Source organism: Sus scrofa, chromosome 15 (assembly GCF_000003025.6).
Source record: "Sus scrofa isolate TJ Tabasco breed Duroc chromosome 15, Sscrofa11.1, whole genome shotgun sequence".
Lineage (NCBI taxonomy): Eukaryota > Metazoa > Chordata > Mammalia > Artiodactyla > Suidae > Sus > Sus scrofa.
The window spans coordinates 16,541,664-16,564,344 of record NC_010457.5 but is presented as its reverse complement, the minus strand read 5'-3'; the positions used below and the strand labels follow the sequence as shown (position 1 = coordinate 16,564,344).

The window sequence follows — 22,681 nt, the reverse complement described above, 5'->3', positions numbered from 1 at the left end:
GAAGCTAAAGTGTGATAAAATAATTTAAATGGGAGTTCCCCTCGTAGAGCAGCAGAAACGAATCCGACTAGGAACCATGAGGTTGCGGGTTGGATCCATGGCCTCTCTCAGTGGGTTAAGGATCTGACATTGCTGTGAGCTGTGGTGTAGGTCGAAGACATGGCTCAGATCTGATGTTGCTGTGGTTGTGGCATAAGTTGGCAGCTATAGCTCCAATTGGACCCCTAGCCTGGGAACCTCTCTATGCTGTGGTTTCAGCCTTAAAAAGCATAATAATAATAATAATAACAATAATAATAATAATTTAAATGTATTATAAATGTATGAGCCACCTCACTGAATATAGTAGAGGAATAAGGTGTGACCTAAGTAATACTGAAAATGAGTAGAATCTGTTAAAGGAACTGTACATAAACATTGTACTCTAGTTCATAATTTTCCTTCCTGGAGAGGGGCTACGGGTTAACGATAGTGAAACCATCACACATGCATACTGGAATTGCATACAGAGGGAGTGGGAGGAACAAGACGTGGAGATGGAATGATCCATGTGATAATGGATTAGAACTGGAGATATCAATAGAACTCATGTCTAGCTTAATTACAGATACAGATGCTTACATAGGTAAATATTTGTAAAGATTCACATACATACATATGTAAGTATATATGCATTTATCTCCTTCCTCTGACAGCTGAAAAGTTCTAGAAGAAATGACACCCTCATAAAAATGAGTATACTGGTTCCAATATCTTTTATCAATAAAAAGAAGCAGGGTTTCTTAGAGAAATGGCTGATTCAAGGAGTGGAGTAGGAAATATACTCGGTGAGCCTGGAGTATTGTGTAGTGCCAGAAAATAAGAAAATGCTGAAAAACAAAAGAAAACAAAACATAAAACTCTAAATAAAATAGCCCATAATGAAGGAGGTATGTCCAAGGGTCATAGGAGTGAATTGACAGAGCTTCCAAAGGCCATAGCTGGAATAATCTGACCAAGAAAATAAAGAAGTACTAGATAATAATCTCAAATATAAAATGCATATCCATGAGTCTTACTGAAACACAAATGATAAAGTGAATGAATGAACTTCAAATAATTTATGTATTTACTCTGCCTTTAAGGAAATAGAGCATACATTCCCATTCCTTAAGTATGGGCTGCATAGAGTTACTTTCTTTCAAAAAAATACAATATGGAAGGGGAGAAAAAAAATTATAACTTTATACTGGAAAAAACTGACAAACACTGCATCAAGGCAGATGATCAAAGTTAACATCAACAGTGATAAGTCACATTGATATTATGTACACTTGATATGACATGATGACAACAGCACTTTCCCTCTGTGGTTCCCCCACTCATAACACAGTACCCAAGTCTGATCATGAGGAAAAATATCAAACAACATGTCCCAATTAAGGGATATTTTATAAAATAATGAATCACTGATTCTCAAAACTGTAAAGGTCTTCATTTCTCTAAAGAAGATAAACAGATGGCCAATAGGCCCATGAAAAGATGCTCATCATCATTAATTACTAGAGAAATGCAAATCAAAACTACAAAGAGGTAACCCTCACATGGGTGAGATGGCCATCCTTAAAAAAATCTATGAATAACAAATGCTAGGGAGGCTACAGAGAAAAGGGAACCCTCCTACACTGTTGGTAGGAATATAAATTGGTGTAACCACTATGGAAGACAGTGAGAGGATCCTCAAAAAACTAAAAATAGAATTGCTATATGATCCAGCAATCCCACTTCTGAGCATATAGCCAGAAAAAAAAACCTTCTAATTTGAAAAGGTACATCACCTCTATATTCACTGCAGTACTATTTACAACAGCCAAGATGTGGAAATAAGCTAAGTGTCTATCAACAGATGAATGGATAATAAGATGTGTAAATGGAATACTACTCGGCCATAAAAAAGAAATAATATCATTTGCAGCAATATGGATGGAACTAGAAATAATATCATTTGCAGCAATATGAAGTGAAATAAGTCAGAGAAAGACAAATATACGATATCACTTATATGCAGAATCTAAGATACGACACAAATCAACTAATCTATGAAAGAGAAATCAACTTACAGATATAGAGAATAGACTTATGGTTGCCCTGGGGTGGAGGTAAGTGATGGATTGGGAGTTTGGGATTAACAGATGCAAACTATTATCTATAGAATGGATAAACAACAAGTTCAGGGAACTATGTTCAATATGCTGTTATAAACCATAATGGAAAAGAATATGAAAAAAAGAACATATATGCATAACTGAGTCATTTTGCCGTACGGTAGAATTTAACACAACATTGTAAATCAACTCTACTTTAATCATTTTTTTAAACTGTAAAGGTCTTTAAAACCAAAAAAGTCTGAGAAACTGTCACAGAAGCTATTGACTACATGTCATGTCAATTTAAATTCTTTTTTTTTTTTGTCTTTTTTCCATTTCTTGGGCCGCTCCCGCGGCATATGGAGGTTCCCCGGCTAGGGGTCCAATCAGAGCTGTAGCTGCTGGCCTATGCCAGAGACACAGCAACGTGGGATCCGAGCCGTGTCTGCAACCTACACCACAGCTCACAGCAACGCCGGATCGTTAACCCACTGAGCAAGGGCAGGGATCGAACCTGCAACCTCATGGTTCTTAGTCAGATTCGTTAACCACTGCGCCACGACGGGAACTCCTGTCATGTCAATTTAAGACATGATTACTAAATGTAATGTGCTACTGGATGGAATTCTGGAAAAGAAAAAGGAATTAGGGGAAAACTGAGGAAATCTAAAGGAAGTACAGTTTTTAGTTAACGATAATAATGTATGAATAATGGTTTGTTATTTGAGACCTAGTATATAATAATCTAAGTAATGATGGAAGACTGAGTTTGGGGCATATGAGAACCTCTGTACTATATTCACAATAATTCAATAAACCTAAAACTGTTCTAAAATTTAACATTTATTTATATTTTAAGTTTTATTGAATTATAGTTGGTTTAAGAACATTCAAAAAATAATAAATGAGGAAAGGAAGAAAGCAGGCAAATGATATTGAGAATCTCAACAGCACAAAATTTAAGGCCATCACCTTTATTCTATCACTCAGCTTCATTCATTTGAGCACTGAGTCTTGCAGATTCTTCTGTACTTAAGAATCCAGTTTCAAAACACAGAAAGTCGGACTTCCCGTTGTGGCTCAGTGGGAACAAATCTGACTAGGATCCATAAGGACACAGGTTCAATCCCTGGCCTTGCTCAGTGGGCTAAGGATCCAGCATTGCCATGAACTGTGATGTAGGTCGCAGAAGCGGCTCAGTCCTGAGTTGCTATGGTTGTGATGTAGGCCCGCAGCTGTAGCTCCAATTCGACCCCTAGCCTGGGAACCTCCATATGCGGCAGGTATGGCCCTAAAAAGACAAAAGACAAAAAACAAACAAACAAACAAAAAAAACCCACAGGAAGTCTGGTACTTCGAGGCTCTGTATAGAATAGCAATAATGGACTTGAGAGATGGATTATTTCAGGTTAGTTATCAGCTCCTAGTATGTTCTAGTTGCATTTACTTAACATATCTGTACCTCAGCTTTCTCATCTGGAAAATGGGGGTGGTAATAATAATTTTTTTTGCCATTTCTTGGGCCGCTCCTGCGGCATATGGAGGTTCCCAAGCTAGGGGTCTAATTGGAGGTGTAGCCGCCAGCTTACGTCAGAGCCACAGCAACTCGGGATCCGAGCCGCGTCTGCTTCCTACACCACAGCTCACGGCAATGCCGGATCCTTAACTCACTGAGCAGGGCCAGGGATCGAACCCGCAACCTCATGGTTCCTAGTTGGATTTGTTAACCACTGATCCATGATGGGAACTCCGGGGGTGGTAATAATAATCATAATACTCCATTGGGTTGTGTCCTGAAGATGAAATAAATTAATACGTGTAAATCACGATCTGGCACATATGTGTTAAGTATTAACTTTTTTTTTTTTTTTTTTTTTTTTTTTTGGCCACACTGATGGCATGTGGAAGTTCTTGGGCCAGGGATTGAATCTGTGCCACAGCAGCAACCCAAGTTGCTGCAGTGACAATGCCAGGTTCTTAACCCACTGCACCACAAGGTAACTCCCAAGTATTAACTCTTTCATCAGTCCATTCATCCAATAAAAATGGACCATCAACAAAGGGTTATGAATCAGAAACAGTAAGAGCTCAGAGGGACATGTGTCCAATTCAACTTGGGTCTGGTAAAGGGAAACTAGGATTTGTAGAAGCAAATGGAATAAAAATTGTCACCTCAGCTCAATTTGTCAAACCAGGGTAGTTTTATATAGGAGGAAAACTAAAATCCTTCATGTCTAACTTAATTTCTTAGTCCTCAAACCTATGAAGTTAATATGAGTAGAGTCTATTTCACAATATCAGTTTTAAGGTCTCTGATCAGAACAAATCTTCCAAAGGGTGTTCTTCAGTATTTTTTAGACACCTACAGATTTCTCCCTGCAGAGAAAATGACAAGGCTCTTCAAACTGCAGCATACACTAAACTTCTGTGAGCACTGAACAGGTTCCACAGCCACTCCCCTCAAACTTTTCTTCCAAAGAAACACATTGACCAAAAGAAAAGCATTCATAATGATAACTCCATGATCTCTATTCCAAATATTTAATATGTCCTGAAATAGCCACAAAGTAAGCCAAGCCAAGTAGCTTAGTTTGACAAATGGTTTCCTTTTCTTCTGAAAAAGGAAGGAAAGGAATACTTTACCTGGTATACCATCCCCCAATTCCAAATGTTTTTCTCAAGTAACAGGAAGGAAACATAGGGAAAACTGTGTGTGTTTGGTGTGTGTGTGTGTGTGTGTGTGTAGGGGATGAGGGAGGGGACTAAAGTAGAGTACTGACAAAAAATGTTACATAAGAGGAAAGCAGGAATTTTCTGACTTTGATAATAGATACAATGGACAAGAAAAGACAGAATTCATGTACGGACAACATTTCACCCATAGTGACATATTAGGCTATTCATGTAAATCCATGATATTAATCCCATCTTCTTAGGAAGAAATGGACATTACAAACAGTTTCTAAATACTACGTTTCTACAAAGAATACTATCCTTTAAATACCTGACAAATAAAGTAGAAGTGTGTTGTTTTATTATTTTCCCCCACGTACATCGAATTAAACTACCTGGTTTGTGTTAATGTGAAATTCTTTTTCACATTTAAAAAATTCTATGAATAAAAATTTTTAATAATTTTCAACTGAATAACAAAAACAAAAACACAGTGGCTCAAAAGATTAATAAAGCTATTAAGATAACAGCGCAACAGCCTGACTACAGACTGCAGCCTGAATTCCATTATGAAAGGAATCCAAATTCACAAAATTTTCTGTATATTTACCACACAGTTCTTGAAACAGCATTTGATTATATCAAACCAAGAAGGAGAAAAAGGAATTAAAACAGTAGAAGCTAGGTTACAAAGTTAGTTTTATTAATAGTTGCAGCTGTGTTGCTTATCTGAAGCATAATTGAAATACTCAATGAGCACACAATAAGACAATTAAACAGAACTTAAATCATTATTCCAATTTTAAGTTAGTGACTATCTTTTATACAATAGATAGATTATATAGTTCTTCAGAGACTGAATATATTAGAAAAAGATAATAGTGGAAAAATACTGGGGGGGGGTAGTTTATACCAGGGAAGGAAGACATTTGCTTCTAACGCTAGAGAATAAAGATCACAGCAGACAGCTAAATTACACAATGCTCCAAGTGGGTATTCAAGCATCTAAAAAAAGTAGGTTCAATAACAGAGATGTAAAATTGCTCTCCTAAAGCTTTTAGCTATTTGATGAGTCAAATATTCACCATATCAAAATATATTTTAATTTAAAAATGGAACGTGGTTGACCTCCAAGTTAAGAACTTCATTTCCTTCTCTGACATCACTACCATTATGTGATAAGAGCAAGTGAAGGAGAACTGTATGGGGAATTAGAATGAAGGTCAAACCAGAGTTCACATAATTTACATATATACAAGTTCTTTCTACTTTAAGATTTTTAATTTACTAAACTTCATTCACACTAGCTCAGTAAGATTCCACAGATACATCACTTCAACCCTACCACTAACAGAGGATAGTCAAGGTTCTGAGCTGTGATCTTGGAAATGTACCTCATGATGTTTATGTCTATAGCCCGTTCCTGGTACGTACATGTAAAACTGAGGATTTTTCCTTAATTAACCTTACTGACAGGACTCAATAAAACTTTAAAGTCAAATAGTTGTAAAAGAGAGCCTTTAAAATGCTGGTGAATCACAACATTATTAATCAACTATACGTCAATAAAACTTGAAAAAATAAAAAAAGTGCTTGTGAAAAAAGAGAAGATATGAGGGATAGAAAAGTAGAATTTTCTCTTAGGTACTGAAGAAATATTAAATTGTTCATTTAAATTCACTGAATTAAAAATAGGAATAGTTTTGAAAGGTCACAAATCACTCAACATGTGACAAGTGTAATCATAAATAATATGAGATGAAAAGTGATTGGTATAACAAAAAACTCTTGCCGGCTAAGGGTACATCATGAACTCTGCATAATCCTTAGTCTCATGTTAACTGAAGAGAAGACAGGAGTTTGTCAGAGAATAAAAGTTAAGAAGAGCTAAAGTGCTGATTAAGTGTTTATTTCAATCCATGAATGACTCTGTACATTTAAGGCCTGTTCAAATCTCTATGACATCAAATTGAGGAACAAGGTAGCAATGATATTACTAAGACCTTCCCCATGAATTGCTTGGGGAGATTATCAAGAAAATGTTATCTTTTTAAATATAGTTTCTGTGGACAAAAAACACTGGTCTGTTAGGAGTTCCTGTTGTGGCTCAGCAGTAACGAACCCGAATAGGATCCATGAGGACCCAGGTTCGAACCCTGGCCTCACTCAGTGGGTTAAGGATCCAGTGTTGCCATGAGTTGTGGTGTAGATCACAGACACAGCTCAAATCCTTTGGCTTAGGCTGGGAGCTGTAATTTCGATTTGACCCCTAGCCTGGGAACTTCCATATGCTGAAAGTGGGGCCCTAAAAAAAAAAAAAAAAAACTGGTCTGTTAAAAAAATATATTGATACACACACACACATATCACATATATTTTACATATATTATATAAAATGGTTATGCCTTATTTTGAGCGGATATTTTGGCAATGATCATAGCCAAAGTTGTGGAAGTTCCTGGTCCAGAGATCAAACTTGCGCGACAGCAGCAAACTGAGTGACAATGCCAGATCCTTAACCTACTGCACCACAAGGGAATTCCTAGTTTTGAGGTTTTAAAGGATGAATTTATATTCCTATTTGATGAAACATTTTCAGAGACTAAAAACAAGTCTTTCAGTCACTGTGGACTTTCAAGTTTATTAATTAATGAAAATACTTTTGGAATTCATCCTGTTCTAATAGAAAATATAAATTTCTATTGTTTCCCAAATGTCTATGTCCTTGTCCTATCTCTTTAATTACATTGTTGAAGTTCATCACAGACAATGACTATGTTTCTGATTATTATAACAATTAGTCTAAACAATGCCTTATAAAATGAAGAGTTGAGGAGTTCCTGCTATGGTGCAGGGGTTAAGGACCCAGTGTTGCTACAACTGTGGTGTAGGATGAAGCTATGGCTTGGATTTGATCCCTGGCCCAGGAACTTGCATATGCTGTGGATGAAGCAAAAAAAAAAAAAAAAAGAATAAGTGTTTTAAACTAAAAACTTCAATAATTATAAATCAGCATGAACCAAGAAACCCTATGCCAACCTCTGCACGGAATTCAGGAACAGATTTTGTTCCTGAGGAAGAGATTATGAAGAAAAGCCACTGGTGAGTCTACATGTAACTTAAACTAAAAGGCAGTTAATCAGGAGAACCTTTTATGGTTTTACTTATCTTTTTAACAAATTCAGTATCCATCTTCTTCATTTCTAATACATTTCTAAATGTATAGATTTTGCTGTTATCCTTAAAGTCATTATGAAAACAACAAAACATTTTTCAAAATAATTTAAAAATTAGAACTTTCTGGTTTACATTACTCTGAGAATGTATGTAAAGCACACTGTAGTTTATATAACAAGAACTTCCATTTAAGTGAAAAAACGTGAATATGAATATATACTAGTACTTGCCACTTAAAGACATCAAATTGTTTAGTGATAGTAAAATGCCATTTTAACATTTTGCTTCACACTCGTACAAAACAATTAACAATAACTTTTAGAGTAAAATCTTAGGTTCAACTTCTAAGCAAGTATGACAAGTAGAAAAAGAGTCCAGTTTCATCTGGGGAGGCATTCATGTTTCTGAGGTTAACAATATAGAATTTAAGATCACTAATGTTAACACTCGCATTATCCAAATGCACACCCTGCACACACACACACATGCACACTCTCATTCTTATTCTCTTTGCCTCCTCCTGCACACCTCCCCTCACCTCCCCCTTTCTCTCTCCCCCTCTCCTCTCCATATACAGATGTACAGAAATATGAAAGAGAGTACGTGGTATATAACAGACAATAAAAGCTGGGCAATTTTATAAAAGGCATAAAAATCATGAAAACACTTACCTCATCAGCCACCATACACCTGGAAAAAATAAAAATAAAACCAAATTAATGTCTTAAGTACCAAAGTCAACCATTGAAAAACTTCCAAAAAATAGTTTACAAATGTTAAAGTAGTAAGCCAGAGAGAGGTGTTTATGAGAACTTGGGCCATATAAGACTCTTCAGCTGCCATGGGCATATGTCTATGTGGGAGGGTTAGGGTTTCAGATGTGCTATTTCCCATTGCCCACCCATGGCAATAGTTACACTGAACCTTTGAAAATGTACCAATGACTTCATTCCTTACCAATAAACTTTAAAATTGGTCTTCCCTAGAGATTAGAAGTATGCTGTAATAAAGGGGATTAGCATCTTATATGTACAATTATATATGCTATATTATAAACACTAAGCCAATTTTTTTGGGCCATGCCTGTGGCATGCAGAAGTTCCTAGGCCAGGGATTGAATTTATGCCACAGCAGTGACCTGAGCAGCTGCAGCAACAAATTCATATCGTTAACCCATTGAGCCACAAGAGGACTCCAGAGTCTATTTTTAAGATGAATTTTGGGGGAGTTCCCATGCCCTGCTCAGTGGAAACAAATCTGACTAGTATCCATGAGGATTTAGGTTGGATCCTCGGCCTCGCTCAGTATATTAAGGATCTGGCACTGCCATGAGCTATGGTGTAAGTCACAGATGCAGCTCCGATCCCACATTTCTGTGGCTGTGGCATAGGCAGGCAGCTAAGGCTCTGATTCAACCCCTGGCCTAGGAACTTCCATATGCTTCAGGTGCGGCCCTGAAAAGCACACACACACACACACAAAAAAGATGAATTTTGGTTTCTACTTTTATTTTATTAAATTTTCTTTTCTCTATCCTTTCTTATTAACCTATAAAAGTCAATTACATCCACTGAAAACTGAGAATAGGGGATAAACTAAAGTCCTAAGTAGAAGAAAAAGGCAAAAAGAAAAAAGAAAAAATAGCACATGTGGTTAAGGTCACAAGGGTCTCTTAGGGACAATGATTACATCATAAGGAGAAAAACCAATCTTTTAACTGAGGGAATTTCTAGGCAACTTAAAAAAAAATACTGGAATATTATAAAAATCAGAAAGGAATAAAATCCCTATTTGTATTTTTTCCATCCTTTATTCCCAATGACTTGACATTGTAAAATATTATATGGTTTCTTTCAACATAAAACACAAATTAAGAATTTAGTAATAGTGCGTTCCCTTTGTGGCTCAGAAGAAATGAATCCAACTAGTATCCATGAGGATATGTGGGTTTGATCCCTTACTTCGCTCAGTGGGTTAAGGATCTGGTGTTGCCCTGAGCTATGGTGTAGGTCACAGAAACACGCTGGGATCCTATGTTGCTGTGGCTATGGTGTAGGCCAGCAGCTGTAACTCCAATTCAGTCCCTAGCCTGGGAACTTACCTGTGCTGCAGGCCTGGCCTTGGAAAAAAAAAAGAATTTAGTAATAAGTATATTAAGGAATAAGTTACAAGTAAAAGAGAATCATTTTTAAAATGGAAAAAGATGTCAAGTTACATAATATGTGTTTTTATGGAAAAATAAAATACGTATACTTTAACCGATATTTAAAACATATGTAAGAATAAAAAGTTTATTTTTTTTTTGCAAATAAGAATAAAAAGTAGAAAAGCTGAAAAGCAATATTTTGAAAAACATGACTTATTCCAGGAAGACTCATATGTATACCTACTTCTCCATTTTAAAATCCAACTCAAATTTGGCAGATGTCATATGAAGTATATACTATTTATTAAGTGGTACTATGAACTTAGCATCCCTGAACTAAGTGCTATAGATATAGCAGTGAATGTAAAAGTCCTTCCCTCACAGGAAGTGACTGGACGAATTCTTTTTTTTTGTATTGTTTTCAGGGTGGCACTTGTTGCATATGGAAGTTCCTAGGCAAGGGGTCAAATGGGAGCTACAGTTGTGGTCTTCACCACAGCCACGGCAATACCAGATCTGAGCCCCAACTGCCACCTACACTGCAGCCTGTGGCAATGTGGATCCGTAACTCACTGAGCAAGGCCAGGGATGAAACCCACATGCTCATGGATACTAGTTGGGTTCTTAACTCACTGAGCCACAAGGAGAACTGCAAGAGTTCTTGACAATAAACAAACAGATGATTTAATAAGTGGTGACGTGTGCTATTACAAAAACTAAAACAGGGTAAGTGGAATAGGGAATATAAGGGAGGATCTATATTATAGAAGAGTTAGGAATAATCTTTATGTTAAGGCAATTCAAACAGATGTGAATAAGTCACAATTTTTTTTTTTTGTCTTTTTAGGGTCACACCTGAAGCATATGCAGGTTCTTGGGCTAGGGGTCCAATCAGAGCTACAGCTTCTGACCTACACTACAGCCACAGCAATGCCAGATCCAAGCCCCATCTGAGACATAAATCACAGCTCAAAGCAATGCTGGATTCTTAACCCACTGAGTGAGGCCCCAGGATCAAACTTGTGTCTTCGTGGGTACCAGTCAGATTCAATTCCTCTGAGCCACGACGGGAACTCCCTAGGTCACAGATTTAGTGAGAAAGAGAATCATGAGGGAATCTGGAGGAAGAGCATTCTCAAAGTGATGCACAAGCTCAAGGTCCCTAAGATAAAATGGTCACAACGTAGTTAAGTGATAGCAAGGAAGCAATGTGACTAAAGTGCAAAGAGTTATGGAAAATGGTAAAAGATAAGGTGGGAAGCACCTGGAGTCTTGACCATGGAGAACCGTATAAGCAATGTCTGGATTGCTTAGAATCCTTTGGAAATAAGTCACATTTTACCTTTAAAGGATTAGTCTGGCTTCAAGAGAAGAAACTGCAGAGGCAAAGAGCAAAAGCACAGAGAGGAGTCAGGAAGCACTGCAGTAGACCAGGAAAGAAACAACACATACGGATGCGAGGTAAAGGAGGTCCAGATGAGAAGGAGTCAGTTTAGGTACATTTTGAAAGTGCAGCCAATAGGATTTGCTGTTGATTGGGATATGGGTGTAAAATGAGCGAGAGAAGTCAAGAATGAACCTTAAGATAAGCAATTAGGTTTGGAGATAACAATCAAAAGTTCAGTATCCCCATTGTGGCTCAGCAGGTTAAGAACCCGATATAGGGGAGTTCCCATTGTGGTGTAGCAGAAACAAATCCAACTAGTATACATGAGGATGTGGGTTAGATCCCTGGCCTCACTCAGTGGGTCAGGGATCCAGCACTGCCACGAGCTGTGGTGTAGATTGCAGATGTAGCTTAGATCGCATCTTGCTGTGGCTGTGGTATAGGCAGGCAGTTGCAGCTCTGATTCAACCCCTAGCCTTGGAACTTCCATGCACTGCAGATGCAGCCCTAAAAAAAAAAGGAACCCGACATAGTGTCCGTGGGTTAAGGATCCAGTGTTGCCACAAGCTGTAGCTTAGGTTGAAGGTGTAGCTCGGATTGCTGTGATATAGGCTGGCAGCTGCAGTTCTGATTTAAAACATTGCCCAGGCACTTCCATATGCTGCAGGTGTGGCTGTAAAAAGAAAACAAACAATTTAGTTTGGACACGTAACCTTTGTGATATCCATTAGATATCAAAGTTGAAACGCTGAATGGGCTACCCCATATGTGAGTCAGGGAATGGTAGCAATGGAGACATAATAAAATTAGAAGTCATCAGAATGTAAACGGCATTGGAACAAGTAAGGATCCAGGATATTTTGAAATAGAAAATTAACCATGGCTTATTCTCCTCTATGCCCAACTCCAAGTTCCTTAACATTCTAAAGTTAAGCAGCTGCTGTGACCTGAGGGCTGCTAGATAAGGCAGACTTTAGTGAGGTCACATCAGAGCTGTCTGGAATGTGCTAGATTTTCCCAGCATGAGACCAGTGGGTCTTCCCTGCTTTGGAAACTAGGGCAGTTCAGGTATATCATAGCGCACTGGGCTTTCTTCAGGTATCTCTAGTGGGGCTGACCATCCTTCAACCTAAGGCACTATGTCTATCCCAACCTCTGGGATTCCTGCTGTCAAGGACAGTACAGCAACCAAAAGTGATTTCCAATGAGCCATCTTAGAAAAATAACTGATCAAGTGAGATGTCCCAACATTTGAAAGAGCAGAATAGAAGTGAATATTCAGAACACACATTTAGTGAGAGAGAAGTGCTAGAAAAGAAAGTTAAAAAGCTGCACAAAAATTGTTAGAGGTTTTAAGTAAATTCTTTTTTTTTTCTCTTTTGCTTTTTAGGGCCGCACCCACAGCTTATGGAAGTTCCCAGACTAGGGGTGGAAACAGAGCTATAACCACCAGCCTATGCCACAGTGACAGCAATGCAAGATCTGAACTGCATCTGTGACCTATACCACAGCTCACGGCAATGCCAGATCTTTAAACCATTGAGAAAGGCCAGGGATCAAACCTGCGTCCTCATGGATACTAGTTGGGTTCATTTCCATTGAGCCACAACTGGCACTTCTTAAGTAAATTATAATTCGACACACACACACACACACACACATTCTTTCATGATTTCCAAAATGAAATGAGTAGATGAATTTTTTTAAAGATGATCATCATTGACAACAAACTAAGTAGAATGGAAGATGAAGTACAAAGATTACCTCAGAGAAAGTTAAGTACATGGAAATAGTGAAGGATAAGACTTGAATGATAGATCCAGAAAACTAATATACAAAAAATAGCTGTTGAGATAGCTATTCAAACAGCTGTTCGCAAAAACATAAAAGACAGTATATGAAGGAGAGACAACAATTAAATAAATAATAAAAGAAAACGTATCTGGACTAAGGAAACCTCTCTGGTGGATAACTGTACAGGGTAACCACATTTCAGGATGGATTGAAAAGAAAGACAAATATCTACTCATAGTCTTATAAAATTCACTAATATTAAGAATAAAGAGGAGTTCCCGTCGTGGCGCAGTGGTTAACGAATCCGACTAGGAACCATGAGGTTGCGGGTTCGGTCCCTGCCCTTGCTCAGTGGGTTAACGATCCGGCGTTGCTGTGAGCTGTGGTGTAGGTTGCAGACACAGCTCGGATCCTGCGTTGCTGTGGCTCTGGCGTAGGCCGGGGGCTATAGCTCCGATTCGACCCCTAGCCTGGGAACCTCCATTTGCCGCAGGAGCGGCCCAAGAAATAGCAAAAAAAAAAAAAAAAAAAAAAAAAAAAAGAATAAAGAGAAATGCTTATAAGTACTCAGACAGAACAACTATCTATAAAGGGAAAAAAGAACTGCATTGGACTTTTATCATCAACACTAGAAACTAAAACACAATAGAAGCTAATCTAGACTACTTGAAAAGAAAGCAGAACTCATGGATCTTATATCTAGCTTAGATATTCATTAATTAAAAGGGATGGCAAAACGATATTTGAGGCTAACCAAGATCTCCAAGATTATACCACTCAAGTAAAAAATCTGAGGAAAAATACTTAAGAAAAATAACCAAACAATAACAACATCTTAACAGAGATTCAAGATAGGAGGTATAAAAGAAATCTGGGAAGCTCCCATTGTGGCTCAGTGGTAATGAACCCAATGAACCCATGAGCTGTGGTATAGGCTGCAGACATGGCCTGGATCCCGTGTTGCTGTGGCTATGGAGAAGGCAAGAAACTGTAGCTCCGACTGGACCCCTAGCCTGGGAACTTCCATATTCCATACCTGCAGCTCTAAAAAGCACCCCCCCCCCAAAGGAAGTCTGGTAAACAATGAAGCTATATATGCATGAATTGAATGGATGATGTGTTTTTTAAATAAGGACTCCAGAAACAGAAGGGATACATTCTGAAAATCTGAATGTGCAAAATTCAAAGGGAAGTAACAAAAGAGAGAGGATACTAAAATTATTCTAAATCAGACTGCCAAATAGATGATATTTTAAAGTTAGGAAACTAAATGAGATCACCTAGGGAGAAGAGAAGAGAGATACTGACTGAGCCTGAAGCACTCCAACAATAAAAGGGAGAGGATCCAGCAGAGGGAACTGAGAAGGAGTGTCCAGTAATGTCAAAAGACACGAGAAGAATATAGTGCCCTAGAAGCCAAGTTAAGAAATTGTTTGGAGAAGGAGAGAGTGAACAACTACAACAAATGCTGCTGAGAAGTCTAGTAAAATGAGTTCTAAGACCTGACCATTTGATCTGGCAAGAGATTATTCGAAGCTCTGACAGGAACGACTTTATAGAACAAAAGCCTCACCTGAATGGGTTCGAGAGAGAAAGGAAGGAGAAAAAGAGAGTGAGTAGAGATTATTTTAAGGAATTATGCTGAAAGGGGAGGAAAGAAATATGGTAGTAGCTGGCAAGAAAACTAGAGTCCAGATAAGATTTTTTTAAAGACATAATAGTATACACAACCCAATAAATATCTTACCCTAGGAACAGAACATCTAGCAGACAGATATAAATGTGAATCAGGAACTTAGGAATCAAATCAAGACAATAAATAAAAATGAGAAAGTAGGTATGTATGAAGATGATAATAGAAGTGGAAATGAACAGGATTCTCCTGTGTAAACTGCGGAAAGGGGGTGAAATTTTTCACGGCTAGAACTTTGAGAAACATTCTTACTTAGAATGCAAAGGGAAGGAACTAAAAGGATTCAAGGAGGAGAGTAAGGATCAGGGTCTAATAAGTCCAGGTAATATATTACAATAGGGTAAATGGTTAAATGTCAAATGCCATGAAGATTTTACAAAGGATGAGGGGTAAACCCCCACCATACTAAGTTATCAGGACCTCATTTGTAAGTATTATGCAGAAGTGGCTAGAAGGATGGTGGATAGTAAAAAAAGGAAGGCAACAATACAGAGTAATCAGAAAGGAATTTGGGTAGCAAAAAATATTTTTAAATAGGGCAGTAGCTATATAGCTGTTGGAAACCTGAATAGAGGGCACAGGGTTAAGAGCAAGAAAGAAAACAAGAAAGACGACTGATGGAGATCGTAATGCACTACCATAATATCAAAAGGGAAAATACGGCTAATCCCGTTTCTCACTTCATAGATAATTTACACCACATTTGAATGAAACTAAATTCTACTTTGCAAATGAAGAACTGCCCATAATCATATTATATCCATGGAAATAAAATAGCTTTTTATCCCACTGGGAAATGGCAAATAGAGTTATAGGAACTTTAACCTACAGGTAAAAAGAAAAGGTCCTTCCTTAAAGAACATCCATTGTATTTGCCAAACCTGGTTCAGTGTGCCAAGAGCTAAACAATTTTATCTGAATTTTACAAGAAGTTCAGTTTTCCATTTTTATAAAAAAATAAATAATATTCTTTGTTCCAAATTCATTGTTAATTGCTTGGATCATAATTTATCCGGCTTGGCTACAGACATCAAAAGGCAACTTTTAATTTCACTGAGTTATTTCCAAAACCTTGAGGCTCTTTACATTAATCATTCACTTAACAACATCAAGACATACATACCCTAGTGTTTGCAGCAGCCATATCTATGGGTGCATATGCCCAGTGTTTGCTATTTTTAACCCAAATTCTTATACAGTTAGAAAAGAGAAAACTGAACAGCATTGTACTTTCCTAAGAATCATTTTATACACCAGCTAAAATTTTAATCTGACTCATAGAACTAAATAATTTGTGTTTAACCTGAAGTTTTTTCCAGCTTCTTTACAGTAAATAAAAACCTTTTCTATAATTAATATCTGTATCTCTTTTGAATAAATCATGTCTGTAGGAAAAAAAAGAGAAAAACTCTCCAAGAGAATATTTTGATTACCCTGAGGCTTCAATGAGGTGAACATATATGAGACAAATGATCTACTACTGTTTTGAATCCTAAGTACAGAATTCAGGACTCAGTACCTGAAAACAAGACCTCTTTAATGGATAACCATCCATACTTAGGGCCCTTAGAAAGAGATTACTGACATTTTGAGTATTAGTCTGTAACCATCCATTAGCAGGAATAACAATTTAATATATAAATGGTTGATAACATATTATCATACCATATCAGGTATGATATGCCTGACCAACGCTAACTTAATGTTATTTTAAATAAATGCCACCCACTCATGCCTATAGGGACTATGACTTTCAAGAACCGAGTCGTAACATTTTTCCAGCCACAGAAATGTCTTAAAATACTTTTCCCCCATAATTATAAAAGTTCAACATGATAAAATGGCCTTTGTTTTATTTGTTTAGTTTTAATATTTACTTTTGGATTGGGGGATACACTTATATGCACGTGATTTAAGAGGTACAAAAGTAGAAAATCTTTCTCCAATCCCTGTTCCTTAAAAGTGTCCCAGATATTGGCTGCTCTAACAGCAATAAGGTAACCAATTTCTTGTGTAGCCTTCTGAAAATATTCTCTGTAAGTATAAGCTTGTGTGTGTGTGTGTGTGTGTGTGTGTGCGTAAGATATAAAATAATAGCATAAGGTTTACACTTGTCTTAATCTTGTGTAAAATCTCCGAAGTGCACAATATAATATTGTAACATGATACTAACTCGAAAAAGGAAAAAAAAATTGAGGTTGAAAATAAGAAAAAAAGAAATCCCCCCTTTGGCAAAATGGCAATTAGATATGGTCGGGAAACCTCCAGCTTCAGCTCTCATCTAGCTTGACCTCTCCCAGCTGTCTGGGATTGAACAACCATTTCCTGGAAAAGCTCTCCTGGGCCTCCCAGCTGCTCCTGATTCTCCTCCCAGCTTTCATTTCAGCCCCATTCCCTGGTGCCTCTTCTGCCCACCCTCTTCAGTGTTCAATCTTTAATCATTTTCTCTCTGCTCTTCCTAAATTCCTAAAAAATCATCCATTCTCATAGTTTTAAGTACCACACATATACAAGTCCTAAATCTGTACCTAAGGTTTTTAGCATATGCTCCAGGTAGATCCAAATTTAAAACCTTTTTTTTTTTGGACTTTTTCCTCCTGGATAGCCTGAAGTTATTATAACATACAATGCATATTTATATTTGAAACAAAAGCTTGCTTATTAAGACCGATATTTTTTAAAAAGAGGAAAAAAAAACTCTAAAGGGATTATTTGAACAATTGATTTGAGTCTATGATTCTTACCCTTGGGTCAGAAATTTCTGTTAAAAATAAAAACTACAGAACAGAAACAGACTCACAGACTTTGAAAAACTTACAATTACCAAAGGGGACAGGTGGGGATGGGAGGGATAGACTGGGAGTTTGGGACTGGCATAGGCACAGTGAGGTTATATGGAATGGTTGGCCAACAGGGACCTGCTGTATAGTACATAGAACTCTACCCAGTATTGTGTGATAATCTGTACCAGAAAAAAAATCTGGCAAAGAATGGATATGTGTGTAGGTGTGACTAGGTCACTTTGTTGTACAGCAGAAATTATCACAACCTTGTAAATTAATTATACTTCAATAGAGCAAAAAATAAAGTAAAAAAAGTACGTTAAAAAAACTTTAAATAAAAACTACAAAACAACAGTATTTATTGTGGCTACATATCAAATCAGTCTGCCACATTGCTGTTAAAGCTTAGAGCACTAATCTTATTTGTCAGGATATAATTAAATATATCCTAGACCTCTATATTCATCTTCTTAGTCGCTCATTTGTCTTAAAAATGACTACGTCAAGTAAGCTGAGCTATGATAAAATGAGGTAAGATAGTTCTTTGCAAATGGAAAGGTAACATAAAAACTTTATTGTTGTTATATGGTGACAAATCAAAACTCCACGTTCACTGTCAGGTAAGTAAACATTGGCAATGGATAAGGTGGAGTTACTGAGGATAGTAACTTCCAACTTAGCTGTTATAAATGAAAGGAAATGTGACTGGCTTTAAAAACTGGTGTTATAAACGCTGTTCCACAAGGATGCAGTGCAAGAAAAGAAACTCAACTCAAAATGGCTTAATCCCTAAAGAGAATTAATATGTCAAATAGTATAAAACAAGAAATCCAGAGTGGGATAGTTTCAGGTAGTTAGTTAACTCCATAGCCCATTCATGTCATCTTTCTACTGTGTCATCCTATGCAGCTCTAAACAACATATCCTTACCTACCAATGTTCAGAAGCACATGGCAGGTATACCCAGAAAATTCTAGAGTCTGCTGATAGGGAAGGAAGAGGAGAAAGACTTTATATGAAGCAACCCACATTTGCTGCATATATGATGACTTTGAAAAAAAGTTAAAATAACATTTAGTGTTTTCTTTTGTTTAGTTCTTTTTACCCATTATGAAACACCAGTCACATACAGGAAGGACATAAAAGCCTGGTAATAATTTCAAGGTACATAAGAGAAATGGGTGTTATAAACCAATCCTTTGCGTATACCAAAAACCAAACGAAGCTTTAAAAAAATTGGTTTTCCTGTTCACGAGTTTTTAAAAAGTTAAACTAGTCCCTAATGCTTGATAATATCTTGAAAATATTGTGTTTCATTAGTCTGACTACATTAGCACAAAATTGCCCTATAACTTTTACTAATAAAGAGCAAAACAGGAAACAATCTCTGTATCCTCCTAGATGGTTAAAAAAAGGTGCATCTCAGCTGTTTTGAGAGAATTTTTATTGTTTTCAGGATGTATAATAATTCCCACTGGGCCATTATATCACATATTAGCTTTTACACAATTATTTATTCTTGTTTATAGAACTGCAGGTCAAAAAAGTTGATTATTCCTGCAGCAATTAGTGGAGAATTTTTAGAGCTTAATTAGACAATAAGAGTCGTTAGAATATTTTGGACTTAAAAATGAGAATATATTTTATATAAAAAGCAACTAAGAAGTAAGTCAGGTCTGCTTGAACTAGTCTAAAGTGACTTTATAAGTAGTAAAAATGATTTACAATATTAAAACTGTTTAATAAAGACATATGTTGGAGTTCCCATTGCGGCTCAGCAGATTATGATTCCACCTAGTATCCATGAGGATGGGGGTTCGATCCCTAGCCTCGCTCAGTGGGTTAAGGAACCGGCATTGCCAAAAGCTGCAGTGTAGGTCACAGATGTGCCTCAGATCTGGTGTGGCTATGGCTGTGGCACAGGCTGGCAGCTGCAGCTCCAATTTGATCCCTTGCCTGCGAACCTCCTTATGCCACGGCTGCAGCCCTAAAAATATAAAAAAAGAAAAAAAAAAGACATATGCACCATTGAAACTTAAATGTTGATAGGCAGATGGAGGAATAAATTAAATAGTTTTGTTACAAACTCTCTCAGAACATGGTAGAAAAATACCCTTTTGTTTACAAATTCATTTTTGCCTGTTTTTTAAATTTATTGAATTATACGTTAATAAAACCTGAGCATTTCTATTACAGTAGCTATCTTGTGGAGATGTGGGGTGAATTAGGCAAGTATATATCAAAAATTATTTCAATAATCACCAAGCACACGTTATTCATTTAGTCATTCACCAAATATACCTTTGAGCACCAAGCATAGTGCTAGACTCTTGGCCTGAGCAAGAGACAAGCATATAAGCCAATAAGAGGACAGAAAGTTATTGGTATTACGGTAGAAGTCCTTTCAGGTGTGAAGACTGTAAGGCAAAAGGGGAGAGTAGTCACTTTTGTTCAAAGTGCAGTAAAGGTTACACCGAGAACGACATGGTAAAACATTAAAATACTAGCTGGTTTCAAAATGAAGGCCTCAAGCAGGTCCTCATATCTGAGTACTCGCCAAACTCATTTCAAAGGAAAATATTCTTCAAAAGGCTTACTGTTAATTTAGGATTTTTTATGTCAAGTATGTATAAACTCAAAACTAGGTACAAATTCCTTATACTTAAGAGATTTAAAAAAGTATTTTAAAAATGAGAACGCATTTATAAAATGAAGAATAAACTACAAAATAAAAACAATTCCATTTAACAGTATTAATTTAATACGATAGATGGTGTCATTTTGCAGAAACTAAATCGATGATTTGGGGCTTTATGGTAAAAAGAAATAGCCTCCTGTCTATTTAATATTTAAACTGTATTCATATCCTGTATTTACTTTTTTAATAATAGAGAGTTGAGAACAATTGTACAAAATATAAAGCAATGGCCAAAATGGAGAGCACCGTTTTCTCCCTCACACCCCCACTCCTGCCACGTAACAAGGGGCTCGGAATTAGGAAGTCCGTGCTGGTGGGGCACGAGCCAAGATGTTAGATCCACAGCTCCACATGCTCTTCCTTCCTGGTAGGTCAAAAGATAGCCCTTACAGTTCCAGGTCTGGCATCATTGTTTGATGTAGGAAGAAAGGAAGAGGATAAAAAGGACACGTGCCTACTGAAGTGGCTTGATTTTAACAAGTTTTCCCAGAATCACTACCCTACAACTTCTACTAATGTCTCATTGGCCACACTGTCACATAACCACTCCTAGTTGAAAGGAAGCTTAGAAAAGCAAGGGTTTAACTGGACGTTTAGATCCTACTCCCAGGTTTGTGTCAGCAAGGGACAAAGGGAAGAAGGAATTTGGGGAAAACCAACTTCAGACTCTGCAACAAATTCCAAGGTCAAGTTGAAGAAGTGATTTGGAAACACTGAACACACCTGGATCACACAGCGATCAAGTCAGCTCTGAGGTGTTACTGAATTCTGTATCAAATAGGTATATATTGAATTCTATATCAAACAGGTATATAACTATGGCTGCTATTAAGGGGAGAAAAATTCTTCATTTCATACTGACTTTCATAGTTACTAATATATGTTAAAGTTTGGAACCTAAAAAAAATTAATCAGTTCCATCATGAGTATGATGTTCTGCATGCATGTACCCCTACGTGCTAGGGGATACTGCAATCATTCACCTTTTCTGTCCTTCAACTGTCGTAAAGACTTTTATTCATTCAGCATTCCACAATGAGATGTTTTTGGGGGTGGGGGACAGGGGCGGGTGAGCAGAGAGCTGCCCAATATACTCCTAAATGCAAAAGAAAGCACCAAACATATACGTGCCTGATTTTAAAGGAGTTATTCAGATAATCCAGAACAATGTTACATTACTGTTCTTTGGATTATACTCTAAAGGAAAATTAAGCACTCAACAATTAACAAAGTGAATTCTCACTCCTTTAAAAGAAGAGTTTGCACATTACTGCTTATAAGTCAAATACAGCCTATCAATTATTTTTGAAAATAAAGTTTTATTAGAACATAGTCCTGCTCATTCATTTAATATTGTCAATGGCTGCTTTTATGCAACAAGAACAGAACTGAGTAGTAATGACAGAGATTGTATGACATGCAAAGTCTAAAATATTTACTGCCTGGCCCTTTATGGAAAAAGTTTGCCAATCCTTGTCCTAAAATATATATATGGTGACCTGAAGGAATTTTCTGGTACAGTGCCAAAAGGTTATGAATTGGGAGTTCCCATCATTGCTCAGCAGAAATGAATCTAGCATCCATGAGGACGTGGGTTTGATTCCTGGCCTTGCTCAGTGGGTTAAGGATCTGGCATTAATGAGAGCTGTGGTGTGGGTCACAGATGCAGCTTTGGATCCTGCATTACTGTGACTGACACAGGCCAGCAGCTACAGCTCTAATTCAAGCCTGGGAATCTCCATATGCCACAGGTGCGGCCCTAAAAAGACGGAAAAAAAGGTTATGAATTTGGCTTGATACATAGAACCTTTCTATTAGGATGCAGAAACGAAATGTGAATTTATGAGAAGAGTGAACACACAGAACTCATGCCAATGGATATACTTTTACAGGAATAAGTTCAAAGCACTATGCTTGAGTATAAAAACAGAACTGTTATAAATTCAGAACTAAGGAAATATAAAATAATTGTTGAAAAAGAAATCAGATGCCATACAAAGAGGTACAATGTGACCGAGCTGACTAGAGAAAAATTGTCCCAAACTGACAGGATCTTGCATTTCCTTCCCTCTGACCAAATACGAAAGGCTGTCTTTTTTTTTCTTTTTTGCTTTTTAGGGCCGCACCCAAGGCACATGGAAGTTACCAGGCTAGAGGTCTAATCAGAGCTACAGCTGGCAGCCTACAGCTGCCATCCTATACCA

General features: G+C 37.2%; 1 protein-coding gene across 5 annotated transcripts in view; it reads right to left on the bottom strand.

Moving 5' to 3' along the window:
* The window catches only part of ZRANB3 (zinc finger RANBP2-type containing 3), a 313,369-nt gene that overhangs the window by 163,315 nt on the left and 127,373 nt on the right, over positions 1–22,681 (bottom strand). For all 5 annotated transcript variants that reach the window (XM_021075255.1, XM_021075253.1, XM_021075252.1 and 2 more), the window contains one exon: positions 8,648–8,666. In XM_021075255.1, the coding sequence (XP_020930914.1) occupies positions 8,648–8,666 (19 nt within the window). The remainder of the gene's footprint in view (positions 1–8,647; positions 8,667–22,681) is intronic.